This window comes from Manacus candei, unplaced genomic scaffold (assembly GCF_025592945.1).
Source record: "Manacus candei isolate 608988 ecotype Guabito, Panama unplaced genomic scaffold, ASM2559294v1 h1tg000011l, whole genome shotgun sequence".
Taxonomy (NCBI): domain Eukaryota; kingdom Metazoa; phylum Chordata; class Aves; order Passeriformes; family Pipridae; genus Manacus; species Manacus candei.
In genome coordinates this window covers 14,101,540-14,125,146 of record NW_026138059.1, presented here as the reverse complement: position 1 = coordinate 14,125,146, position 23,607 = coordinate 14,101,540, and the positions used below count along the sequence as shown (strand labels likewise).

The following is a 23,607-nucleotide window of genomic DNA, read 5'->3' as shown; positions in this document are numbered from 1 at the left end:
CGGTTTTATAAATTACTATATTTTGTATTCAATTTCTAGATTTTGTTTAACAGTTCATAGGTTGTGATGGGGCAATTTATTTTGCCAATTTTTTAATGGTTGCAGACTAAAGAGGACATAGTAAGTTTGAGTTACTGTTTACTGGTCAAAACCAGCCTTGAGGTTAGTGCATGAGTCAGGGACAGGATTTAGCAGAAAACGTGGATCAGACTGCCATCTCCATAGATGCTGAGCTTTACTGGTAGCAACTGTGGCATAATGTCCTAGGTCTGTTTATCAAAGCTTTCCTAAAGCTTGGCACTTCACACTTGTTCCAAAGACTGGTTGAAATTCACCAACTCTCATTTCTTCCAGGCTAATGTACTTCTCTCAGTGTGGAAAAGCACTCAGTTGTAATGGAAACAGCTGTTCTTTTGTGAACAGCACTTATATATTATTCAATGATGCAGTGTTTGTAGCCACATGTCAGTTTGATTTAACATCTTGCCTCTGGGAATGAATGCCATCTCCATCTAGAATATTTCTTGGGATTTCTTGGTTCATTCATACAAATATACCTTCTTAAGAAGAAGCCATTCTTTCAAAAAACTCCTAGGTGGAAAGTGTTTCTGCAGTAGCATCTTTAGGAAAGGAGAACGTATTTTCTAAAAGAGATTTCTCAATTTTCTAAAATACATTTCTCATCATAAGTATCACATTTGACCTTTTCAGTTTCTCTTTTCCCCTTTTTCTGTCTATAAAGAATGAATTTATTCTGCATTGTATCCCTTAGTTGCATCTATGAAATATATTATGGCACCCAAGCACAGCTTCCACTTTAAGCTTAACTTTAGATTCCTCAGAGGAAACAAATCTCTAAATATCCTTTCTGTTGCTGAGCTGGGCATCTGAGGGTGAGTTTTTTGAGTTATAAAGAAATAAATAGTCTAAATGAATAATATTAAATTCAGTTTGAATTTTAACTGCCATATTACTTGCTGTTATAAATACTACTCCTTGAAATATGAGCAAAGATGGAGGGAAATGGTCAGATAATATTTAACAATCTGAAAATAAATCCAGATGAAATATTAACATCCTAAAACTCTTACCCATCTACTAGACTGAATGGAAACTGGATAGTATCTTATTTCAATAATACAGAAAATGAGACTGTTTCAATGTAGTTCACAAACTATATGTTTTCCTACATACATGTAACTCTGTACAAATATCTTTTCCTGAATCTGAGTGATCTTTGAGATTTTACCTCTTTATTTACGCTATATTTAAAATAGACACTAGTTGCAAAAGTTTATTCATTAATAAATTAAAAAGGAGACCTCATGGAAGACACTACGAGAGTAAAAAGTAACCTGGCGTATTAATGATAGCAACTGTGAAAAATGATGGCATTCCAGATCATTTTCCCTGCAGAGTAGCAGCTCAGAGAAAGTGTTGATTGGTCCCTCAAAAATCTTCAAAACCAAAATTTAAAAAAAAAGAAAAAAAGCATGATCCTGAAGGAGTTAAATAAGGCATTGTGGTTTAAAACTGAAACCCATACCACTGTCACGCACTGAACAATCTGCACAGATTATAAAATGTAACAGTAGTAAAAGGATATTATTAATCAGTGCAAATTTTTGCTTTGTGTGTACTGTGCAAAAATAGAATATATAATAGTTTCTTTACAACATTTTCCAAAACATAGTTAATACAGTGTGCTACTGTTTTACCAGTTGTCCGGGACAGGATTAGTTTTTGCAGTAGCCAGGAGGGGGCTTGGCCAGGACCCAGAGGTTATTCTATACCACCTCACACCATTTTTCAGGAATGGGGGAAAGGCTCTCTTCCAAACCAAGTAGTGTGGTGGAGGGAGTTGTTGGAGGGGTTTCATGTGAATAGTTTGCCTCTTTCTTGTAGCCCTTGTCATTATTATTGTTGCTGTGACTATTCAGTCTCTTATCTCATTACTGTTTCCTGTAAATTGTTCTTATCTCAGCCCATCATTTTTACCTTCTGTGCCTTCAATCCTCCTCTCCAGCCTGATGCTGGGGATGATGGGGAGGGAGAAGGGGAGTGGGAGTGATGGAACGGCACGTGGTTTGGAGTGTTTCGGTGGGAACGCTAAATTGGGGAATACCATTCCTAAACCACGACACCTGTCTCTTCTGAGATTCAAGAAGCATGTTGACATTATTATCCTTTATGCAAATGTTAATGTCAGAACATTAATAAGAATTTGTCTTTTTCTTGGTAGTCAAAACTGTGGGATTTAGTTCAAGATTAAGATATCTAAATGTATGTGTCCCACAGTAGCTAACAGAGTATATTGGGATACATTCACTTGCTTAAATGCAGGTGCCTGGGGCTATTTGAGATGCCTTAGGGTGCCTGAGACATCCACATGTTTCTGGCAGACATGACAGCAGACATGAGACATTCCCATCTTTTTGGAGACACAGCTCTTCCCACAGCCAGTAGCACCAAATACCTCTGTAGGGGAAACTAATGGATCTACAAGCAGTTGTACCTGAGTTGCCCTCCTGTCTCCACTGACTTTGTTGAATATATCACCATCTCTATGATGAGAGTTTGGATATCTAGCGTATCACACCTGCCTGAATCTCGAATTGAATCCTAACTAACAATAGTTTATAACTAACCATAAATAACTAACACTAAAAATTGAATATTTAATTGCCTACTGAAATGAGATAAGAAAAGGAGAAGACTGTAAATTACTAGGAAATATACAGTAAATGAAGTGGTAGAATGGGCATCAGCAGACAATAAGAATATAGGAGTTTCCAGAACCACACAACTGTAGCACATGATTTCAGAATATATCATGAGAAGAATTAAGACATTACAGACTAAAGGATTTGGATTCTGTCCATCTTAAACCATCCAGGATAAAATGAAAGAATTAAGAGAAGAGGGTAGAATTAACATCATAAACAACATGGGCATTGCAGTTGTGATATCTATCAGTTTTTCACAATATAGCACGAAATTGTAGATGTTACATTTGGTTGAACAAAATTAAAGCAGAAATGTATTGTGCAAAAAAGGTTGTCAGACTGATCTGGAGTGCATTTTATGTTCCTTCGTGGCTCGGAGCAAGAGTTGGTTCATGGATCAACAGACTGGAAGGAAAAATTATGCTTTAGATGATAGCCCTGTATTCTCAATCATAGAACAGAACCCCTTTGTGCTGGGCATTATAAGTGAAAAGGATTAGTAGAAGAACAAATACTATTGCCATTATCTGCTTTCAGAAACTAATCTTTAAAGAAAATAAACGGGAATCTACTCATGAATCTGAGACGTATCACTATTTTGACTATAAGTCAAAATCAATAAGAATTTATAAATTATTGTCACTGCTTCATAAAAAAGTATGACACTTTCAGAGTTATTAACTGGCACAATTTCATTAATACAGTCAATATTATATCTCCTCCTTTTCTTTCTCTGACAGTTTTTCCTCCTGGGATCCTATAGTTCATGTAGTCAATGTAATCGTGACCAGTTTTTCCTATAGTGGACCTATCCAAACCACATTATCCTAATTAATGACATTCCAAACTAATTGAAGGTAAACAGAGATCTCCAGTGTCTCTAGGGAAGAGAAAGCATTGAAACTAATCGATCTGATAGTGAGCTCCAAATTAGACATGGAGTCTGCTTTAGAAATGTCAACAACATCAGAAAGAAAACCTAAGAAGCTGGGATTAAAAGTAGGCAAGATCATACATGTTTTGAGTAAAGAATTAAACAGCATATGGCTGGAGCAATACACTAAATGCGATAAGTCACTGCTAGGATTAAAAAGAGCAACAGTAACAGGTATTGGTGTGACAAATTGAGACAAGAGTAAGCCAAAATATAGAAACTACTAGCCTAGATGTGTGTAGGACTCAAACTCCAAGCAGAAAGAGAAAACTTAAAGTCATATAATAATCTATAGATACAATAATGGAAAGAAGACCAGGAAAGGAAACATCAAGAAAAAGCACCTGAACAATTAAGGAATTTAACTTCTGGTGTAGTTAGTTCCCAAGCAGAATTGACAGAGACTTAAAAGTGAGTTGACACGTTCTTGGACACATTTTTGGACAATATCCATTAGAGAACAATAAATATTACACTTTCTGGAAGATGACCAAAATAATCTAATAGCACTCTTTTCTTTGTTTTTGTGATTATTTCGGCTTGATATTTATTCCAAATGAATGACATTTCAAAAGCAAACAGATGCTGGACCTCATTACTTGGAGAGAAAGGGATTTTATTAGGGTATTTTGCAAGGCTTTAGATAACTAATGTCCCCATCTTTAGTATTTTTAGGAAAAGCCTTACCCCATTCAAAGTTTCCATTTTATTAAGAAGAAAAAGAAGATATTTTAAGCAATCACTAAGGGAAGGTGTCTCTGTCAATTACTGAAAATTACTTTTAAACGGCAGTTTTTCTTCTGTCTGACAAAAACATACTGAAAGAAATACTCCACTAAGCTTTTCTGAAAGAAACTATCACGATCATCAATCAAAAATAACCTTGAACAAAAAGAATTAATTTCACTGAACTGCATTCAGTCCCTTCAAGAAGTAAAAGTAAGCAGTGTATTTTCACATACACAAAGGAAACCCTCTTCAGCTGACTCTGTAAAAACCATCCTGGTGCTCTTTGAGGTAAAAGGCTGAGTACTTGCAATCTTGCAATCTTGCAATAAAATGATTTCCATAATTCTGTGTCTGATTTTATATAGTAGAGGCACCTTAGCTGTCCTTTTCAGTAATAATTTTCTCTTCATATTAACTCTGTAGGAGCAATCCCTGAATACACAACTCTGCCTGGCAGTTAAAAAACTAGAATACGGAGACTCTTTCAGTATTGTTACTCAGAATGGAAATTGAGGTTTTTTTGAACATTCCCTTGTTTCTTTTCCAATAAACTTTATCACTGCAGTGAAGGTGGACTTTACATGAGAAGCATAAATAAAATTATCAGAAAAAAAATAATAGCTGATAGTTAAATATCATTGGAAAAAAATAAAAAACCTAGAAATATAACCTAACACAACAAAAAGGGCTATCAGCAACGTCTTTAAAACCAAGGCATTTTGCCAGATTTTAGTGTGCTTACATTCAACTTTGTAGATAAAATGTTGTTAAAATCTAGTACAGCAAAGACTTTTGAAGAGTGTGCTATATAATATTACACAAACTGACTCCTTAAGACTAAAGCTGTCAAAGAAAGCCTTAAAAGTAGAGAAGAATGACAGGTCTCTCAGATCTCAAGCTAATAATTCCTGCAGATCTATTGATATTAGTGGAAGTCAATGCTTTGCATAAATTGTTGACTGGACAGAAATACATGTAGTCTAAAACTTCTCATCTCACTTTCTTCCCTGCACTTGACTGTATAACTTTCATAATACTATCAGAGAAAAAAGACCTAACTATTGCAGAGAATGTCCTATTCTTAGTGCATATCACAAAAACCTAGTGTCTTTCAAAAACTAGGAATTTTATCTACTTACTTAGACAAAAGTTTAGTTCTTAATCTTTCCTTAATAATAAGAAGGTTAGGGTCACTGACTAATGTTTATGACAAGAAAAAGCTTCTTAGAAAATGGTTGCTGGAATTCGAAATTACAGTTTTGCCTAGACTTTTCAGAATGGGAGATGAGTCAAATTACCAATGAGTCAACAGTTAAATCACTCCCACAGATCTACTGTAATGAATTATATGGAAGACACTCTCATGGATTTAACTGCATGAATCATCAGACACTGTGTGTCTTTTTCCCATGACCTTCTAACATATTTCTCTTTGCTGTAAAATATGTTTGAGTTTTAAAATATGTTAAGTTTTAACTACAATACTTGATGTTGGTTGTCTGACAATAATAAAGTACATTATTTTTTCCCCATGAAAGAAAAAGGGAACTCAAGGCAAGGTTTCTTTATTCAGGAAGAAAATAATTTGGGTTACAATTTTTGGTGGTTTAAGATATTACTTGTTTGTTACTATTCTGAGTGTAAGTTTAAGAGAGAACAAAAGGAAAATGTAGAGAAAAAGATTGTCTTTGAAGGCAAAATACCAGATGTCACTAACAGTTGACACCGGTATCTTTTTTAAGACTTTGGACTTTGCACAGTAGAGTCATTTAATTTTGTATTAAATCTTAGAATTCTGTTGCTCTGTCCCCTCAACACTAAACCACAAGTTTTTTTGCCTCACATATCAATTTTATCTCCATTAGTATCGCTTTTTGTGTTAAACGTTCAACCAATGTTTTTTCAGTGCACAGATGTTTCAGTCTAGTAGTTGGCTAAGCCATTTAATTTGCTGCACAATTGCATTCAAATTGTCCAGTGAATCATTGATTAAAATAGAGTAGAAATGTGTTCCCAGTTAATGTACGTCACTGTCCTCTTATTGGAGTCCTTTGTCATTCTGAGCACCTTCCAAGGATCTGAAAATGTATCTTGTTCATGAAAGACTGTAAAGGCTTTTAATAATACTATTCTTGCCCCCTCCAAGCCTTAAGATGACAGTCCATAGATTTTTTGTAGCCAAAGGCATGGGCTTTGAGACCTTCCTGGATTTTTCAGAGTCAGATCCAGTTTTTTGGTGAAGGTATGGATCATGTAGCTTGGTAATGAAGTGATGCAGAGGAAGAAGTCTGAGAGAAGATTTGTCTGCTAAAAACATTAAAGATGGATACTTTACTTCACTAACTTTAAAAAGAGATTTGTTTTAACTAGAACCACGGCCACTTCATCCCATGTACTTCGTTTATACCGAATAGAGGAAGTGGCACCTTTAAAGATGGCACCTTTACACCATCAACAAATCTGGCTCATGTTTCCTTTTCTTATGGACACTATCTGCTATTGAATAGATACAACAGGTTTGTTTAGATATTATAGCTTAAAGGTACAAATCTGACAGAAACCTACCAACAAGTTAATCTTTGATGTGATTTTAGTCTAGTTTTATTAAGAGATGTTGAGATAAAGGTGACAGTTTCATATGTAATATGGAAGTTTCATTGTGCCTCTTTAACTTGTTTTCATACTAGTGTCATCAAGAGCTGTAGTTATATGTGTATATACATATGGATCCATGAATGCATATATGTACCTACACACAAACATACATGCAAGACATTCCAAAATTACTGTCCTCCTATGAATACTGTGTACAAGTAATTTGGGTTTTAATCTACTTTAGGATGCCATTACATGTAGGATTTCTCTAACCTAATCTAGACCTTTTCATTTTAGCTGTATAAGTCTGATATTATCTCACAGATTCTTTTATAGTCCACAAAGTGTAATCACATCCAACAAAGCAATTCAGCTCACCTTAAGATAAATACATAAGCTAATGTAGATGAATAGCTATGGGAAGATACAGAGAAACATGTCTGCTTAACAGAGGCATAAGAATTTAACTTTTCTTCATCAAAACATAGCTGTTATTTATCCCAGTCTCCACTACTCACTTTTTCTGCTTACCTCCCTGTCTCTGAAATACTGACACAAAATCTGCTTGAGAGCTCCTGCTCTCTCTAAATGTCAGTGGGATCAGTCTATCCTGCCTTCAGATTGCTGAAAGCCCCATTTCACTGTCCCTATAGACTGTGATCAAACCCAAATGGTCTGCTACCTGCAACACCCTCTGCCTGGCTGTTCCACATTTTCCTCTCCTCCTTCAATGCTATTCTGTCTTTTCACATTCTCTGCCTGAGCTTGAGGTCACACATTACCTCAATGGAGACAGACTTGCAGTCCTGTCGCAGCTGATTGTACAAATAAGCCTTTGAATGATAGAAAATAATTAATGATTTCAAGTTGCATAACAAGGGAAGCCAATCAATACCTTTACAGTCCGTATGATCCAAAGGTCAATTAGGCTGTTTATATGTGCATTTCTGGTTTTGTACAAATAGCTCTTGCAAGCTTCACTAAAATGTACTTGCACTTTATCAGTCCATGACCTTATAGGTTGTACAATTCATGAGCAATTTAAGGCATTCCCAAAAATGTTTCTGAAATATTACAAACAGTATAAATAAAAAATGAGACTACAATAAGCATCAACCCACACAAAACTGCATTTTTTACCATATGTATCAACATGTCTCTGCTGCTTCTTTTCTCTCTAGGAACCATCACAGCTAAGCAGAATGCAAATAAACATCAACATCTTTATTTTAAGTACAACTTTGTGAGATTTCCATGAGTTTGTTATTTAGGTCAAGGGCTCTGAATTATCCTTTTCTCAAGAAAAAATCACCGAAGCTATATATGAGTGACAAAGAACTTATACCCAGGCCACGTATTTTGCATTCAAATTAATTGAAACTAATGAATGATACAAAAAAGTGATAGTTTAATCCTGACAACATTAAAATCCATGCAAAGGAGTGGTTTAGACTTCATGATGCAGAACCACATCTTATGACTGGATTTATCATTGCTAGAAATACCTAGCCTTTGGCTCCAACAGCCTCCAACTTGTCAAACTCTAGTTTAATTTTTACAGGTAAACATCTCTGTAAATATTTTTATAGGGTATAATCTTGGAAGACAGAGCATTTATGCATTAGACAATGAAAGGATGGATACTTCTTTATATTGTTGGATCCATTGGATACTTCAACAATGTTCAATGAAAGTAAATGCATTCCCCACATATTAAACTTTGAACCAGTCTGAGGTTTCCTAAATATCGCCTTCGGTTTTTGTCTTTTTCCTTCACTTCTCATGTCCTTCTTAAGTATATCAGACCACTCAGTTTTTCTCTTACTCCATGTTTTGCAGTGACCACTCAATACAATCCTTTGCAAGGAGCTGCCTCTCTCAGTCAAGGCACTCAGATTTTGTTCATGAGTGGTTCCTTGCCCAAGGGCTGCTGTCTTTTTGCAGAGACTATCAGTTCCCATTTAAATCAGCATCCACTTCAGCACATTAGTTATCTTTTCCTCTCTCCCTCCTCAGCCATCACTTTGTCCCCACATGCCCTTCTTGGTTAATCACTCACCCAAGTAGGTTATTTAGCACATCTGTGGGGCAGCATGTCTTAGGGAACAGCTGTCATCACTTCACACTTGCACCAAGCATGCTTCATAGCCCTCCCAACACCCAAAACCACAGCCTCACAGCAGCTCATCTCTGTATTCAAAGTGCACTCAAACCTTACTCTCTAACTTTGTTGGCTTCTCGTGGCTGTTCAGATATACCTTAAATACACACACATAAACCAGTACATACTGACTGTCCTCCATAACTTTTTCCTAATTCAGTCCTCCATTTTTCTCTGAGAAATTCTGGTTTCTCTTTTTCATTGCTTCACAACTTTCTCTTTAATTATAATTGAGGAGTTTTTCCTCTACTAGTCTGAGTCAATACTTTTTGCAGCAGTAAAGAATCAAGGACCATCTTCCATAAGCCTGCTGCTTCTCTCTGCTGCTCTGCCACTACCAGATATGCTCTTGTAATTCATAACCAGCAGTTTCCACAACCATAAGCATTTCCATGTCCTTCACAAAGATATCTTCACCAAGATTACAAATGCAAAATGCACCTTATTTTGTGACTTTATTTGCTTGAACTACATGTTGAAGATACTCTTAGTAACCTTCCTAGCACAGGCCTGAATCATTATTTATTTCATATTCTAGACCACCACTAAAATATTTGTTTGAGATTCTACAGTCCTTTTTCTGTGTAATCACTTGGTGACTTAATAAATTCATCCTTGCATATTCCCTCCATGTCAAAGAATAAAGTCCCATAGTGTGTTCTGTAAATCAAGTGTATGCATTACTACATACTGTGGTGGGGGAAAACAGTTTTCCCCCCGAAGTTATAAAATGGTAAACCCCCAGGGGGTGGTGACCCTTGAGGTTTGAACCAATGAGCACTTTTGCAAAATATAAACATATCACAAGCAGACCGGAAACGAAAGTAGTAGTTGTAGTTGTAGTTGGAGAAGTAGCCATGTCGTAGAGCCATGAGGAGAAGCAGCAGGAGCCCCACTGGGGGCTGGGCCCCCCCAGCCCCTGGCTGGGGGGCTGCAGGGACTTGGAACAGTGTTAAACTGGGCTAAGTACCCATAGCTAGAAAGCTGAAGGAGTTTTTTCCAATGTGAGTGGGCAGACGGAGCGGCGGCAGAGCAGCAGTGGATGGAGAAAGGGTGGCAGAGAGCCAGAACGAGATAAGAACTGAAGAAGCAGCAAACAAACATGCAGCTGAGCAGGAGGACACAGAGTTGTCTGAGAGAGCCGGCTACAGAGCAGGACTAAGCTCTACAGAGATGGAGTTTGGGTAAGAACTGAACCAAAACCCCCCAAACTCCTTGGAGACCCCTCCTAGAGAGAGGAGGATGATGGACTCTTACTTGAGAAGAGTCCTGGAGTGCTGCAGCACCAGAGAGAGGAGCTAAGAAGCTCGGAGACGTCCCAGAGCTGGACCAGGACGGCCAGAAGGAATGCAGAGGGGGTGGTGACCTTGGCGCCCCCGCTGCTACTGCCAAGCTGGCAGTTTTGAGTCAGAGCACAGAAGCAAAGGGGGCTTGAATCTCCTGAAGATACAGACCATCACAAAGGCTCCTGTACTTCGTTGATATGACTGTGGTGAAGTGACCTTTGTCCAGGCGAACACAGCCCATGGAAGAGAAGACCCTCGCTTGGAGACGAAGGGTTGAGAGGGTTTGGATACGCCCCTCGTGTGTACTGGCAGAGATCCAGCTACAGCTGCTGCATGAGAGAAGAGAGCCTGCTGCCCTAGAGACTGCTGCTCTGAAAGTAGAAAGGATCCCTTCCTTCTTCCCTCCTGGACTTTTATTTGGAAGGGAGAAGAGATTTGATCCATCGTAAATCTGTTTTGTCATGGTACAGATAGTTAAGATTGTGTGATGTATTGTAATATTTATTTTGTACAGTCATTGTAATATATAATCCCTTCCCCCCATTTTGAGTCTCATGTGGTGTCTGGAAAACCCATCTCACACTGGGTTGAGATGTGGGAGGGGGGCTAGGACCCAAGAATTGGATTTTGGGGCTCTCAAACCATGACACATATTTGTCTTCTTAATAAGTGGCACTGCTCGACATTTGAGGGGAAATCCACTAGGGTACTACATACATGTTTCTGCAGCAGTTTCCCAAATAAAATCAGCAGCATCCCAGCAGCTGCTGATTCTGTTCAGGGCATAGAGAACCCAGATTGCTGTGCGAGTAAGCTATGTTGGTTAATTGTGAGGCCACTGTCCATTTTCATGTTTTTATTTCCATTCTGCTTGGTGGCATGTTTGTAGAAGATTGTATCAGCTTTGTTCACAACTTGATGTGTACTTGGAATATTCATGAATACTCAGCAAACTATCTTATTCTATAAACCATTATATTTGAAATTTTAGAGCAAATGTTAGAGTAGATTAAAAGACGATGGGTCTACACCTCTTTCCAGTACTCTCTAAAATTTTCAGATAAGGCAAAAGTGAAACAACAACAGTCTTATGTTGTGAGCTAGTAGTGTCCCAACTTTGAATTCTTTGAGTGAAAGTGAAATTTTTGTGTTCTGAACTGAGCATTGACATTTTACTACATTAATGACTGGCAGAGAAAAAGGGTAAGAGAATGCTTTACTCACCCAAGAAGTTTGACTGAATGAGTTTTCCATTTAGATCCTGCTTTCTGGGTGTGTCGATATATTCCCTCTTTGTAAAGGAAAAAATCTTCATACACTCTCATTATAGCTGAAAAACAATAGGAAAAATCAGCAGAGTCAGCAAATATTACTTCCATTCTTATTCACTCCTTGCATTTTTTCAGTGAAATTTTTGTTGTGTGTTGGGCTGCATTGTGTGTTTATAATTATATTAAACCCATTAATTTCCCAGAATTCCCCTGTTGTGAGTGAGCCAACAGAAATACTTGAACAGAGCTTTCTCGAAGGTCTTTTATCAAGTTGGTTGGCTTTCTTTGCCATGGAAGCCCCTTATCACAGGCTTCTTCCAATACAGTAAGAAGAAACATTGCCTCTTGAGGCTTACATAAATTTTGTAATCCAATTCAACAAAATTAATCTCTTTAAAGTTCATGTATAAACTACTCAGTTCTGACTAGCATCTGCATATTCAAGAAGAGAATCTAACAGACAATGTATATCCTGTGAAATATGGTGGAGTGACATGTATGCCTTTTTCTGAAACTCAGAGTTCATTAAGTACACAGCAATCTCCTTAAAGAAAACTGGACTGTCTGTATATATATAAATCCTAATGTTCAACTAAACGTGTGGAAAAAACACCACTTTTTGTCTATAAAAATATAAGGTGAAAGAGCTGATGAACTGGAAATTTTGTGCAAATGAATGAAGATTACAACTATTACAACTCTCATTTCATGTCTATTCATTATTTCATAGGAGTATCATCCCCTTTTTAATTAAAAAAAATAGTTCTGGGTTTCTTTTCCACATTTATTCTGCCACTTTACTACCATTTGCTTTATGGTGGGCTGCTAGATCCAGAGAAATGAAAATATTTTTCATGTCTACATTACCTTCAAATTCCAGCGAATCAGAAGCATTAAATATGAACTTAACTTATTTTTTAGCTTATGATTTTATCTACCACACAGCTTGGACATGAAAATTAGTGAAATCCCATTTCCTAAAATCTTGCACCTTGGGAGTGCCATAAAGCACAAGTTTCACTGACCATTTTTTATGTGGTTGGAGCATTTATAACGTGTGTCTGGTATAGATCTGCAGTATCCAGTAAGGTGAGCTCATGCCACAGTTTTTTCTTTCTGGCCCACTTTCAAATTTCCTTTTCCTACATGAATATTTTCATAAACTTGAAGGAAATTAAGTATCTTTGCAATATCTTGGCCTCTATCATACTTAGCTTAAAACAGAAAACAGTCTCAAATTTTAGGGGATGAAGGACAACTTCTCAAAACACGGTGAAATTATGCCATTTGCCTAGACAAAAATGTACCTTGCTAATGAGGTCATTCACATAAAAAACTGTACTCTGATAACAAGACACAGGGAATAAACAGCCATGATGCTACCTAGGTGGCAAGTCAGAGGGACAGTTGTATCAGTTAAATCAGAAAAAAAGTTAAATGCTTCAAATTAGTAATGTTACAGCTTCTGCTGAGCTGCCTGCCAAACCAGAGCTCACTCTCTGACAGTCACAGACCAACTGGAAAATAGCACAAACTTTATTCTTAGTTTCTAGATGCAAGCTCAGGACTCCATTAGAGATCTCTGTAAAGGTTCCCCTCCTCCCACTGTCCCTGGGCTCACCAGCGTACAGAGCTAGAAGTTTAATTCCTGTGGATGTCCCCGTCCCACTGTGTATGATGCCACCTGTACAGGTTTCTGAGCTGCAGAGGAGCTTGTAGATGGAGATCTTGAAAGTGATACAAAGGAACAGAAAGGGTGAAGACTCCTGCTGGCCTTAGGCCAGGTGAAAGTATCACAGGGGCAGTGAAGGAAATGTCATTCAAAAAATTACTGTAGAGGCGTCCCTGGATCTTGGTTTTATACCTTGGCCAAAGGGAGGGGTTGAATGCAAATACTATGGAATTCACTTCTCCCATGGGACGACTGAGGTTCGAAGATCTCATCTTCCATCAGGATGAGACAGGAGAAGATGTTTCATTTCTAAATCACGTTGTTCTTGAAATCAGCGTCCATATGTTCAGTTTCAGAAAACAATCTATTCTTTATTAGCAACTCTAAATCGTATAATCATAGAATGGCTTGGATTGAAAGGGACCTTAAAGATCACCTAGTTCCAAACTCCTGCCATGAGCAGGGACATCTGCTCCCATTAGACTTGGTTGCTTAGAGTCCCATCCAGTCTGGCTTTGAACACTTCCAGGAATGGGATGGTGTTTCCCTGTTGGCTTCTGTTCCCTCAGGAGTCACTGGCTCATCTCTATATGACTGCAAGTGTGCTCCAGTGTGGCCAGCACATTTCAGAGTCACCATCAGAGGACCCTCACTAGTATCCTGTCCCTCAGGTTTGTACCTCACCCCACACCTTGCCAGGGACAAGCCTGATATTGTCTCTCCTCCTCAGTCACATCTAGCTTAAGGCTTTGCCAATGAGCCCCGCTAGTTCCCAAGCAAAAACTCTCCTCCCTTTCTGGGAAAGATGAGTCCTGTCTGATACCAGCATGCCTAGCGCTGAGGCCCATTCCATTGTCAAAAAAACTGGCAGTGACACCAGCCATGTAGCCCTGTATTAATAGACTCAGCCCATCTGATTCTTCCTATGTTGCTGCCTTCAACTGGAAGCATAGGGGAGAATGTTACCTGTGCCCCAAATCAAAAGACATGTTCTTGTCTGTGGAGAAATATCATGGATAAATTATTTCCATTGAAGTGAAGTAGAAAATTTTGAAGCCTGTTTCCGCAGTAAGTAGTCTATGTGAGAGAATTTCATCCATGTTTATATATACATTGCATGTGTATGTATACAGCCATTTGTTTATGTGTGAATGTATATACTCATGTATATGTATATCTATATACCTTGCAATAAGGAGCTAAATAATGGTACAGTTTCTGGATTTAGAGTGGTCTGAGTTGCATGAAGCGTAGGGGGGACAGAGAGGTGACAAGTCTAGATCTAGCACTGAGATATTTTTTATTTATTCAGTGGATTTGTCCTGATACAGACTGTGACTTGGACAGGATGAGATGATCACAGTCCACCAGCTAACTTTTTTCCTCTCATAAAGAAGAGATTTTGCATTTTCCAAAATGAATGGATTGGTTATTAATGAATCAGAAAAGGTAGAGATTTTTATAAGGTCGACTGTAGTTCATACATGACCTACTTCAGTCATGCTGAGCTTGTCAGATCTATGCATATAGATATAGCATAAAATTCTTCAATAAGGATTTATCTCTTAGAAATGCAAAGATACAAGATACTAAAACTAGTCGCTACAAAAGGAAACAAAGTTTAGCATTATACATTAATGTAGCTGAGTGCTTCTGCAGATCGTTTTCTATGTCAGCAAACTAAACACTCCTCTTTTTTTCCCAAGATCATGATAGCTGAAATAATAAGTTTTGTGGGGTCAAAACGCTGATGTGTTGCAACAACGTGCAAGCAATAAGCTTTTCTTTTGATTGAGACTGACTACTGTGTCAGAGAGGATAATTTTCCTACATCAGTACTATAACTATTAAAATATTTCCTAAAGTTCATTAAAAAAAAAAAAAAGATGAATGGACAACATTAGATTTGAATGTTTTCAAAGTATTGATAAAATTTCACTTTGTTTATTGGAAAATGGATTTCTTAAAATAACTAGCATTTCATCATTTGCATCTGAAAATGCTAATTGCATAGTTCCTGTGCCATATAAGACAATAACATATGTTAGAGAGAAATTGTCATTCTAACTTGAAAGCTGTATAATATAAAATCTTCAATTACATTTCTACACCTCCTGCTTCAAAATTATTAAAAAAATATTTTTTTCTTAACTTTGAATATAGCCAAAAATCGAAGTCCATTAATCATTAAACAGTATGACTGACATCATGATCTTTAAAGGATTTAGCTGGATCTTTCCAGCTATTAAACATTACCTAGCACATTAGATAAGATTGGCCCTAAGCAATTTGTAAGTTCTTGAAGAATGACAAGTGAATGAATAATGGAAAATCTCCTTCAGTATTTAAAGATCATTTGCAGGATGTTTTGGGAAAAAAAGTATGATATGGTTTTACAATTAGATTTATACCCTGGTTGCGTTTGTAATATGGGATGATAGAAGAGAGAATTTAGTGACAAACTACTGGGTAGCAACTGTGACTCATTTAAAAATCACATTATAGCCAAAAAAAAAAAAAAATTTGACTCAGTGATGCATACTCTGATACTCTGAGTTATATGCTCTTATTTAGATCTTGATTTTTCGACATACAGCATTACCTTAACCCAATAAATGAAAAGCATTGACGTTTCAAAAATTATATGAAGTGTTGAGTGGTTAAATCCTAACAGAAGGCTGAATATTGATTATTTTATGTAGAAGACTTAGCACTAAGAGATTAATCCAGCAAACTGTGTATACACAGATTATGAATGCGATATTCAAGAGATGTCTGAAATTCTATCTCGAGGATCCTAATTTTTTCATTTTCTTAAAAATAGTAGAAATTACTGTCCTTGCATCTAGATCAAATGCAGTGTGGGAAAGAATATATTCCTTGGGCAAACAAACTTGGACAGAACAAAAAAATGACTGATGATGTTGTTCTTGGTAAGTCTGAGCTTCAGATTAATTGCAGCTGCACACATAAAGAACTTAAAGAAGCCATTTCCACTCCATGCACGAAAATGAATTCTATCTAATAATCAAAACCATTTGAATTATAAATTGGAGATTATGATAAAACCTTTTATAATTAAAGGCAGTAGATATGCAGAAGTCCCCTGAATAAAATGCTTTGGTCCATCCAGTGTAGGCAGACATCCTGCACTATGACCTTTCTCCATCACCCCGAGCCCCACATCCCTCAACCTCTCTAGTTACACGGGCCTGAGGTGTGAGCAGGAACCTGCATTTTCACCTGCTGCCAGCACACCATCCACTGCCACAAATGGACAGTATCCAGGGTAAACAGTTTTTTTGCAGTTCCTCACTCACTGCTGATGTCTCTTTATTTCTGACCTCTAAGAGATCAGGGATCTTCATTGCAGAGTTCAGCAGAAAAAAAATCAAAACTCATAAGCCTCTACAGTCAACAAGAGCATTCGGGCTCTGAAATAGGAAATCATGGGGGTATTTCAGTACTGAATGACTTGCTAGAGGGCCCATATCCTGCAACATTACTATCAGAGGAGAGCAGGCCTGGTGGGTTGGCCTTAGCTTGTGGGGAAATCAACCTCAGACCTAGACAGCAGAGCTTGACTAACATTTAATTCCTTCTGCACAGCCACAAATTGCTATTTCATTGGTGACTGAAGAACTGTCATTGAAAAAAAAACACATTTCCTGCACATAGATTTTGCACAAAGTTTCAACAAATCCAGCTTAAGGTCATTTCACTCTTTACAGACTCTGATGCAGTAGTACTGCCTTTAGGGCTACTACTTGCACACCGAATGTCCCTGGGTGAACTACAGTGCATATGACTGGTTTCTTCACTGTGGCATGTAATTTGTGTTTTCTAATATTTTGATAAAAGGTCATTCCATGGTCTAATTATTTCAATAACATTATCATCTTCCAAACTTACCATACCTTGCACTGGTCCTTTGTCCATGATTTCTTTCATTATATCAGTTTCCTGAGAGGAGGTGAGAGCAGCAGAAGAAAGGGCAAGGGAAGATAATACATTTATTAAATAGTGTACTTATCATGGCTAGGCTTCACGAATGAAGACTTGGGAAGGGCTCTACCCACGTTTGTTACAAGTGCACTGGTGGCTAAAAAGGCCAATACGAGATAGGCACATCCGGTTGCAAAAGGCACAGCAGAAAGACTCCTTAGGTGGTATATTCTGCAAGGCACGATTCTTTCTGCATTGTCTTTTCTCCTTGAGAGTGATCCTGTGTGCTTTCTCAAAGGCATCAGCAGTGTTATAGATGGTGTGTCTCCAGGCCTCCCGATTGGAGGCCAGAGTAGACCAGTTATGTTGATCAAAGTGTACTTACACATAGTATAAATATACCATTTTACTTGTATTTCTGCTAGAAAATATTTGGTTTACCAAATGAACAAAAGCTTCAGAAACATGTTTAAGAAGCACTAATGCACCATGATGACTGCAAACTTTCTTTTCTATATCTAATTTCTATAGGACCACAAAGCATCAGTTTTAAAGGGATGATGTACAAATGAGAAACTGTAAAGAATTTAAACTCTTATGAAAATACAAAGACAACATAAAGGAAAATTCGCAGCTCTAGTCTTGAAGTAAAGTGGACATATTTTAATATGCTAGATAATATTGAACCCCCAAAGGAGTAAAAGAAGTGAGACAGTAGGTGAACACCACACCATGAACTTACTTTTGAGGAGACCCTGTAGTGAGAGGCACACCGGTATAACCGATTGGATTCTTCTAAAGCATTGGGACATGGCCCATCTGTATAGTTTTTTCCATATTCACTTGACACATAACATTGATTTTCAGCTGATGGCCCCAGGTGACTGTTCCAAAATGATGGATAACAAGCATAGGATACAACCCTGTCCAGATAGTAAAAAAAAAAAAAAAGGTTGATAAGAAGCTTGCTTAAACATTTTTGCCATTTTATGTCAAGCTTTTAACTATTTTGCAACTGTCATATTCAAATAACATTCTTCAAAAGTGTGAATGACTCATATCTTCAACTGGCTGGCATTTCCTTAAGTTCACATACATGATATTTATGATTAAGTTTCAATTAGAGAAGTCCTCTCCCAACCCTTCTTTGAAGAGAGATAGGGCAGAAAAAGTGGCTTAGCACTTGTCACCTGGTACATTCATCTCATTAGTGATGCATGAAAGTTCACATGGAATAAGATCAAGAAATTACCAATGTTGTCAATGGGATTCATTTGGCAAAAATGGCTTGTGAAATGGGCATGGAATACTGCTAGGTATTTCCAAAACAATGTACACATTTCTGCGTTAATGCCATGGAAGCTTATAAGTAGCGTTTTTTAAAGAGTATAATTAAATAGTTCAATGAAGCAGAATATTTTAAAATAGGCAGTCCTATAAGAAGCGTATGTATTTAATATCTCATCAATTATACTAAACTTTCTGAATCTGAGGAAAAGAAAATTATTTCTACACAATATGGAGTACAATTATGTTTGCCTACATATACTTAGTTGTCAGTAGTTTTACAAGATAAGCCCATATATGTTTCAGCTATTTTGAATAAGACATAGCATTTTCCCATTAGCATTTGGTGGTAGAAAAACTGATCCTGAGGAAAATGTTTTTTTCTTACCAAATCCTTTCTGCCCAAACTAGATCACATACATCCACAAGCTTCAAAAATAATTCAGCTTAGATGAAAAGGGATTATCCACCTAAGGTTGTAAGGTTTCTAGGCTGTTATTGCTTAGGTCTTCAATCTGCTCACTGACAAACCCTTTTAATCCCTTCTGAATATCTGAAAGTGCTCTGGATTCACAGATTTTCAATGAAGAATGGAAAGTATTTAGGCCAAACACACAGAGGTTTTATCACTCAGTTTTAACTTTTATTATGCTGTGTTTCTACTGCCGGGTAGAAGTAAATCTTTGGTTTATATATGTACACATCTATAAATATTTATAAAATCTATTTATCTCTATATGTAATTATTCTATTCGGCACTGATGATAGATTTCCAAAAGAAATACAGGATTACTACTGAGCGCAATCAGGCCTGTAAGGCAGGTAAGATGAGCAAATACAGTCCTCAGAGCACAGTCTAGCATAGGTAGGGCAGGAGTAGGTGATGGTAGTCCAGTAAAAAGAAAGGTACGACACCTGTTACTCAAGTGTACTTAGAGACACCTCAAAGGGAGACAACAGAGGAGAAATTAATTCCTGGAGTAGGGATTTTTCACCCTCTTCTTTCAGTTGGATTGTCCTGATGGACTTTTCACAGGTTCTGCATGGATGAGTCTTATTTCTATGTTAACAAGTGAAGTACCAACAAATACAGTAGCACACTGGAGCTGTGTGGAAATCCAGACATGATTACTCATTCTGAACTAATAGTCACCTTTGCACCAACCATAAATTCTGCAGTTGTGAGTAACATAATTTAACAGCTTTTTGATGAAACACAAGTTTGTATGTGCTGAAGCACCAGCACAGCAGTAAACATTAAAAATACTTTAAAGAGAAGACCTTGCTGGAAGACTCATAGAATCAAAACAGAAATAGATGTAGATACGTTTATGTGCACAAATATAGATGCACATATACGAAAATAATATTAGAAACAACCAGGATCCAAGGAGAAGCAGGAAAATTCTGTGTTACATTCATACATTCTTAGCAGAATTCATCTGAAATCATGTTTATGTGTTCAATCTCATGAAAGGTTTTGTGGTTTTATTGCATTTTTATATTTGAATTGTGGGATAAAATAGAAATCCAAAACATGAGACTGTGTTATTATCAAGTTGGCAAAAAAAAATAACAGTAATATCTTTCTCATACCCTGCAACTGCTAAGAGTACAAGGTATAAGTCAGGTTAAAGTCTGATTAGAAGCAGTGTTTGCATCCAAGTGTATAACCTCTATACTACCTGAAAATGAAACATTTCTTTCTCATTCTTGAAAAATATAACCTTTTAATTTCCCTTAATAGTTAAAATAGATGCTTTCAAAGAACATTGATTTCTCAAAAATTATGGCTTGTAACTAAAATACGTAAAATTAATAATAATTATAAATAGAATACATATTTATTCTTTAATGAAGGAGGATAGAAAGAGTGAGAGTTAAACATTGTTTCAGCTCCACTTATAGCAGATTTTGCTATAAGTGGAGCTGGTACTTGGATCGGGTACGCAGTGATTCTGAAAAGTCAGGTCTCAGCACTAGCTTAAGCACATTGAGCTTTATGGAAGTCTTCTGCTGATTTCACTGGGGATAGTTTAGGCCAGCACTCAATTTTTCTGAACATCTGTCAAAAACCTGAGACAAGCACACTTCAGAAATCAGAACACTAGAAACTTTAAAACAGCATCGAAAGCCTGCTGTGGAAATTTACAAGCCCCCACAGAAAATCAATGGGTTTTCTCCCTATTGCAGGGTATGGAGATAACAAAAAATGATTGCAATATAATGGTCCATAAAAATAAAAGTAACCTGAAAGTGTGAGGAAGCAAGCACTATTTAACTGGGCTCATTCAAAAGACACTTCATGTCATAAATTTCCATTTTTTTAATTGTCAGAGGTAAAGACTTATGCATTGGGGAGTTTAGCTACAAAAATTGTTCAATTATCAGTCCAGTGAATCAAAAAGTTTTGTTGTTGTTGTTGATATTACTTGCTCTTCTCCATTGTCAGAGACAAAATATCGGGCTAGATGGACCCTTGCTCAGGCCCAGCATAGCTGTTCTTGTGTTCTTCCAGTATCTGTTCTCAAAGATATTTGGACGTTTCACTTGAGATGTTAATTTGTGTCTGGAACTGTTGGAACAGAATCTGAAATATCATTTGAACTTGAGGAAAGAAAATCAGGATATAGAAATGTTTATAAAAATACATAAGTAGAAATACTTTCTCATGTGGCACTTTGATGGCAAATCAATGATCGGGGATAAGAATGGGTAGCAGGTAAAGGTCTGTCATAGCACAGTGATGTTGTACATGTTAGAGCTAGCTCCATGGGAAAAAAAAGCTTAACAAATTACTAAGAAAACAATCTTGGATTGTTGAGATTTATTGGAGATCTAGATAGTTTCCAAAAAAATTCATAACGAATCTCAAAACTCCCCTTCAGATTCTTTACTCAGACAGTCACCTGGAAAGAGGCTGGTGAATACCATGAGGCTGAGCCACAAGCAAGTACTTGGGACGGTGGAGGTGAAAAGGCAGTTCACAGGTGTACTATGGTGAGCTGAGGTGCTGTGGCTGTGTGACTCCAGGCTTATATCAGTCACAAAGCCTGCTCTGCCCAGTAATGTTACGCTGCTGCTCAGTCAGGTCAATCTTCTTGCTACTGCATTTACACCAGGACAAGCTCCTACATGGGTACAGCTAGGTGGATAATGAAGTGGCTCATATAGCTGCAGCCTGCCTTGCTTTCCTTATAAAAATAAGCTAAGTCTTTTATACTTAAACTGCCTCTGCAGAACAGGCTGTGTCATTAACTACAGTGCTTAAGGTAAAAATACTACTATTTGCTGGTATAGAAAGAATCTTATTATTATGGCCTCACGGTGGTTATGCCCATAGAGTGATAACAGTCAGAGAGAATAGAAGACTAGGAGATTGTCCTATTGCTGCATTTTTTACAGCTTTTCCTCTAAAAATAACTTGCTCTAACTTCACCTCTTCTTTTATCTACACTGTCAATTCTTGAGCTCCTGTCCTTAACAGGCAAGCAAACAGTCCAGTGAGAGAGAGTTGTAATTACTCTCCTAAGAGCATGAGCTACTGATTAAAAGGAGACTGTTCTAGTTACAGAAAATTATTGCAGTTAAAAAGTGTTTACAGTTAAAATGTCAAGTTAGAACTTTCATTTCTTGTAAATAAAGCCTTTGCCTTTACCCCTATGAGGTGCTGAGTGGCCTTTGCTGGATAGAATCACTCACCTAAAGGGTCTCCCGCTCAAAACCTAGGTCAAAACTAGTTTAGGGTTTAAACCCTGAGAGAGAAAGATCAAGCAGTGCTTGATATAAACTCTCCCCATAACAATATGAAATCTTTGTCAGATCAGAAATAGTTTGCTACACCTGCAGAAAGCAGAATGATCGCTTGTATACTGTGTCTACGTGAATGACAGGTCTTCATCTGGATCCCTAGGCTGCCTTGTCAAGTAAGATGCATCACATCTGACATTCTTTTGCTCTTGCCATGGTTTGTTTGTTTGTTTGTTTTTTACTTAAATTAAAAGGTGACAGAGAGCACACCTGAGATCTCTCTGTCTGCCAGTTTCAGATATATTAAAGACAGAGTAAGGGATAAGATTGCATGAAAACGAGAGAGGAAATTGATTTTGGTATAGAACAGAAAGGACAAAAATATTCTGGTAATGTGAAAACCAGCAGAATTTAATTATATGGTATATAAAATGTGGTTATTGAAATTCTCCTAGAAGCCATTTCCAGGCACACAAATTTTAAGGAGTTGAATAAGAAAAGGCAATGCAGATTTACCATGACAGGTAGTGATGAGATGATGAGATGATCTGACCATGATGAAATGACTGGTTCCGTGGAGAATAAGAAAAGCAGTAGATATCATTTACCTTGCCTTTAGCAACATTTTCAGCATAGTTTCCCCGTGGTGTTCCTCTAGTTTATTGGCTTAGATAAGTTGCTTACAAGTACAGTTGTGAATTGGTATGCTGAAAGGTCAACAGATCAAAATGACTGGTGTCTGTTTCCTAGTGGCATTCCTCTGGAGTTAACACAAAAGCAACAGTTTTGCATCTCTATTAACAATCTTGATAGTGGGATGTAAGGCACCCTTAGCCAGTTTGTGGAGAATGTAAAACTGGTGGTGAATGATTAGTATGCACAACTGCCATTCATAGCTGTTTAAATAGGCTGGAGAAATGAGCTGACGGAAATATCAAAAAGTTCAACAAAAACAGATGGCAAATCCCACCTCTGAGCCAGAACTGCCCAGGTACTGGCAGGGCACTGCCTGTGTAGAAAGCTGTTTTACAGAGAAGGACATGAGGTCCTGAGAAACAGAAAGTTGAATGTAGGTCAGCAGTGAGCCCTCTCACAAATGTGGACAACCAGTACTAGGCTGTATTATCAAGAACATAGCCAAGACATTGTGAAAAATTATTATTCCCCTCAAATTACTACTCCACAGATAAAGTAATATGTTCACTTATGTAATCCCCAGGAAAGACACTGATAAACGGAGTAAGTCCAGTG

At 37.3% G+C, this 23,607-nt stretch overlaps 1 protein-coding gene across 1 annotated transcript in view; it reads right to left on the bottom strand.

Moving 5' to 3' along the window:
* The window catches only part of TINAG (tubulointerstitial nephritis antigen), a 66,752-nt gene that overhangs the window by 27,636 nt on the left and 15,509 nt on the right, over positions 1 to 23,607 (bottom strand). Inside the window, exons 7-9 of the mRNA XM_051777874.1 lie at positions 18,062 to 18,242; positions 17,292 to 17,337; positions 11,656 to 11,761 (exon numbers count right to left, since the gene is read on the bottom strand). Coding sequence (XP_051633834.1) covers positions 11,656 to 11,761; positions 17,292 to 17,337; positions 18,062 to 18,242 — 333 coding nt within the window. The remainder of the gene's footprint in view (positions 1 to 11,655; positions 11,762 to 17,291; positions 17,338 to 18,061; positions 18,243 to 23,607) is intronic.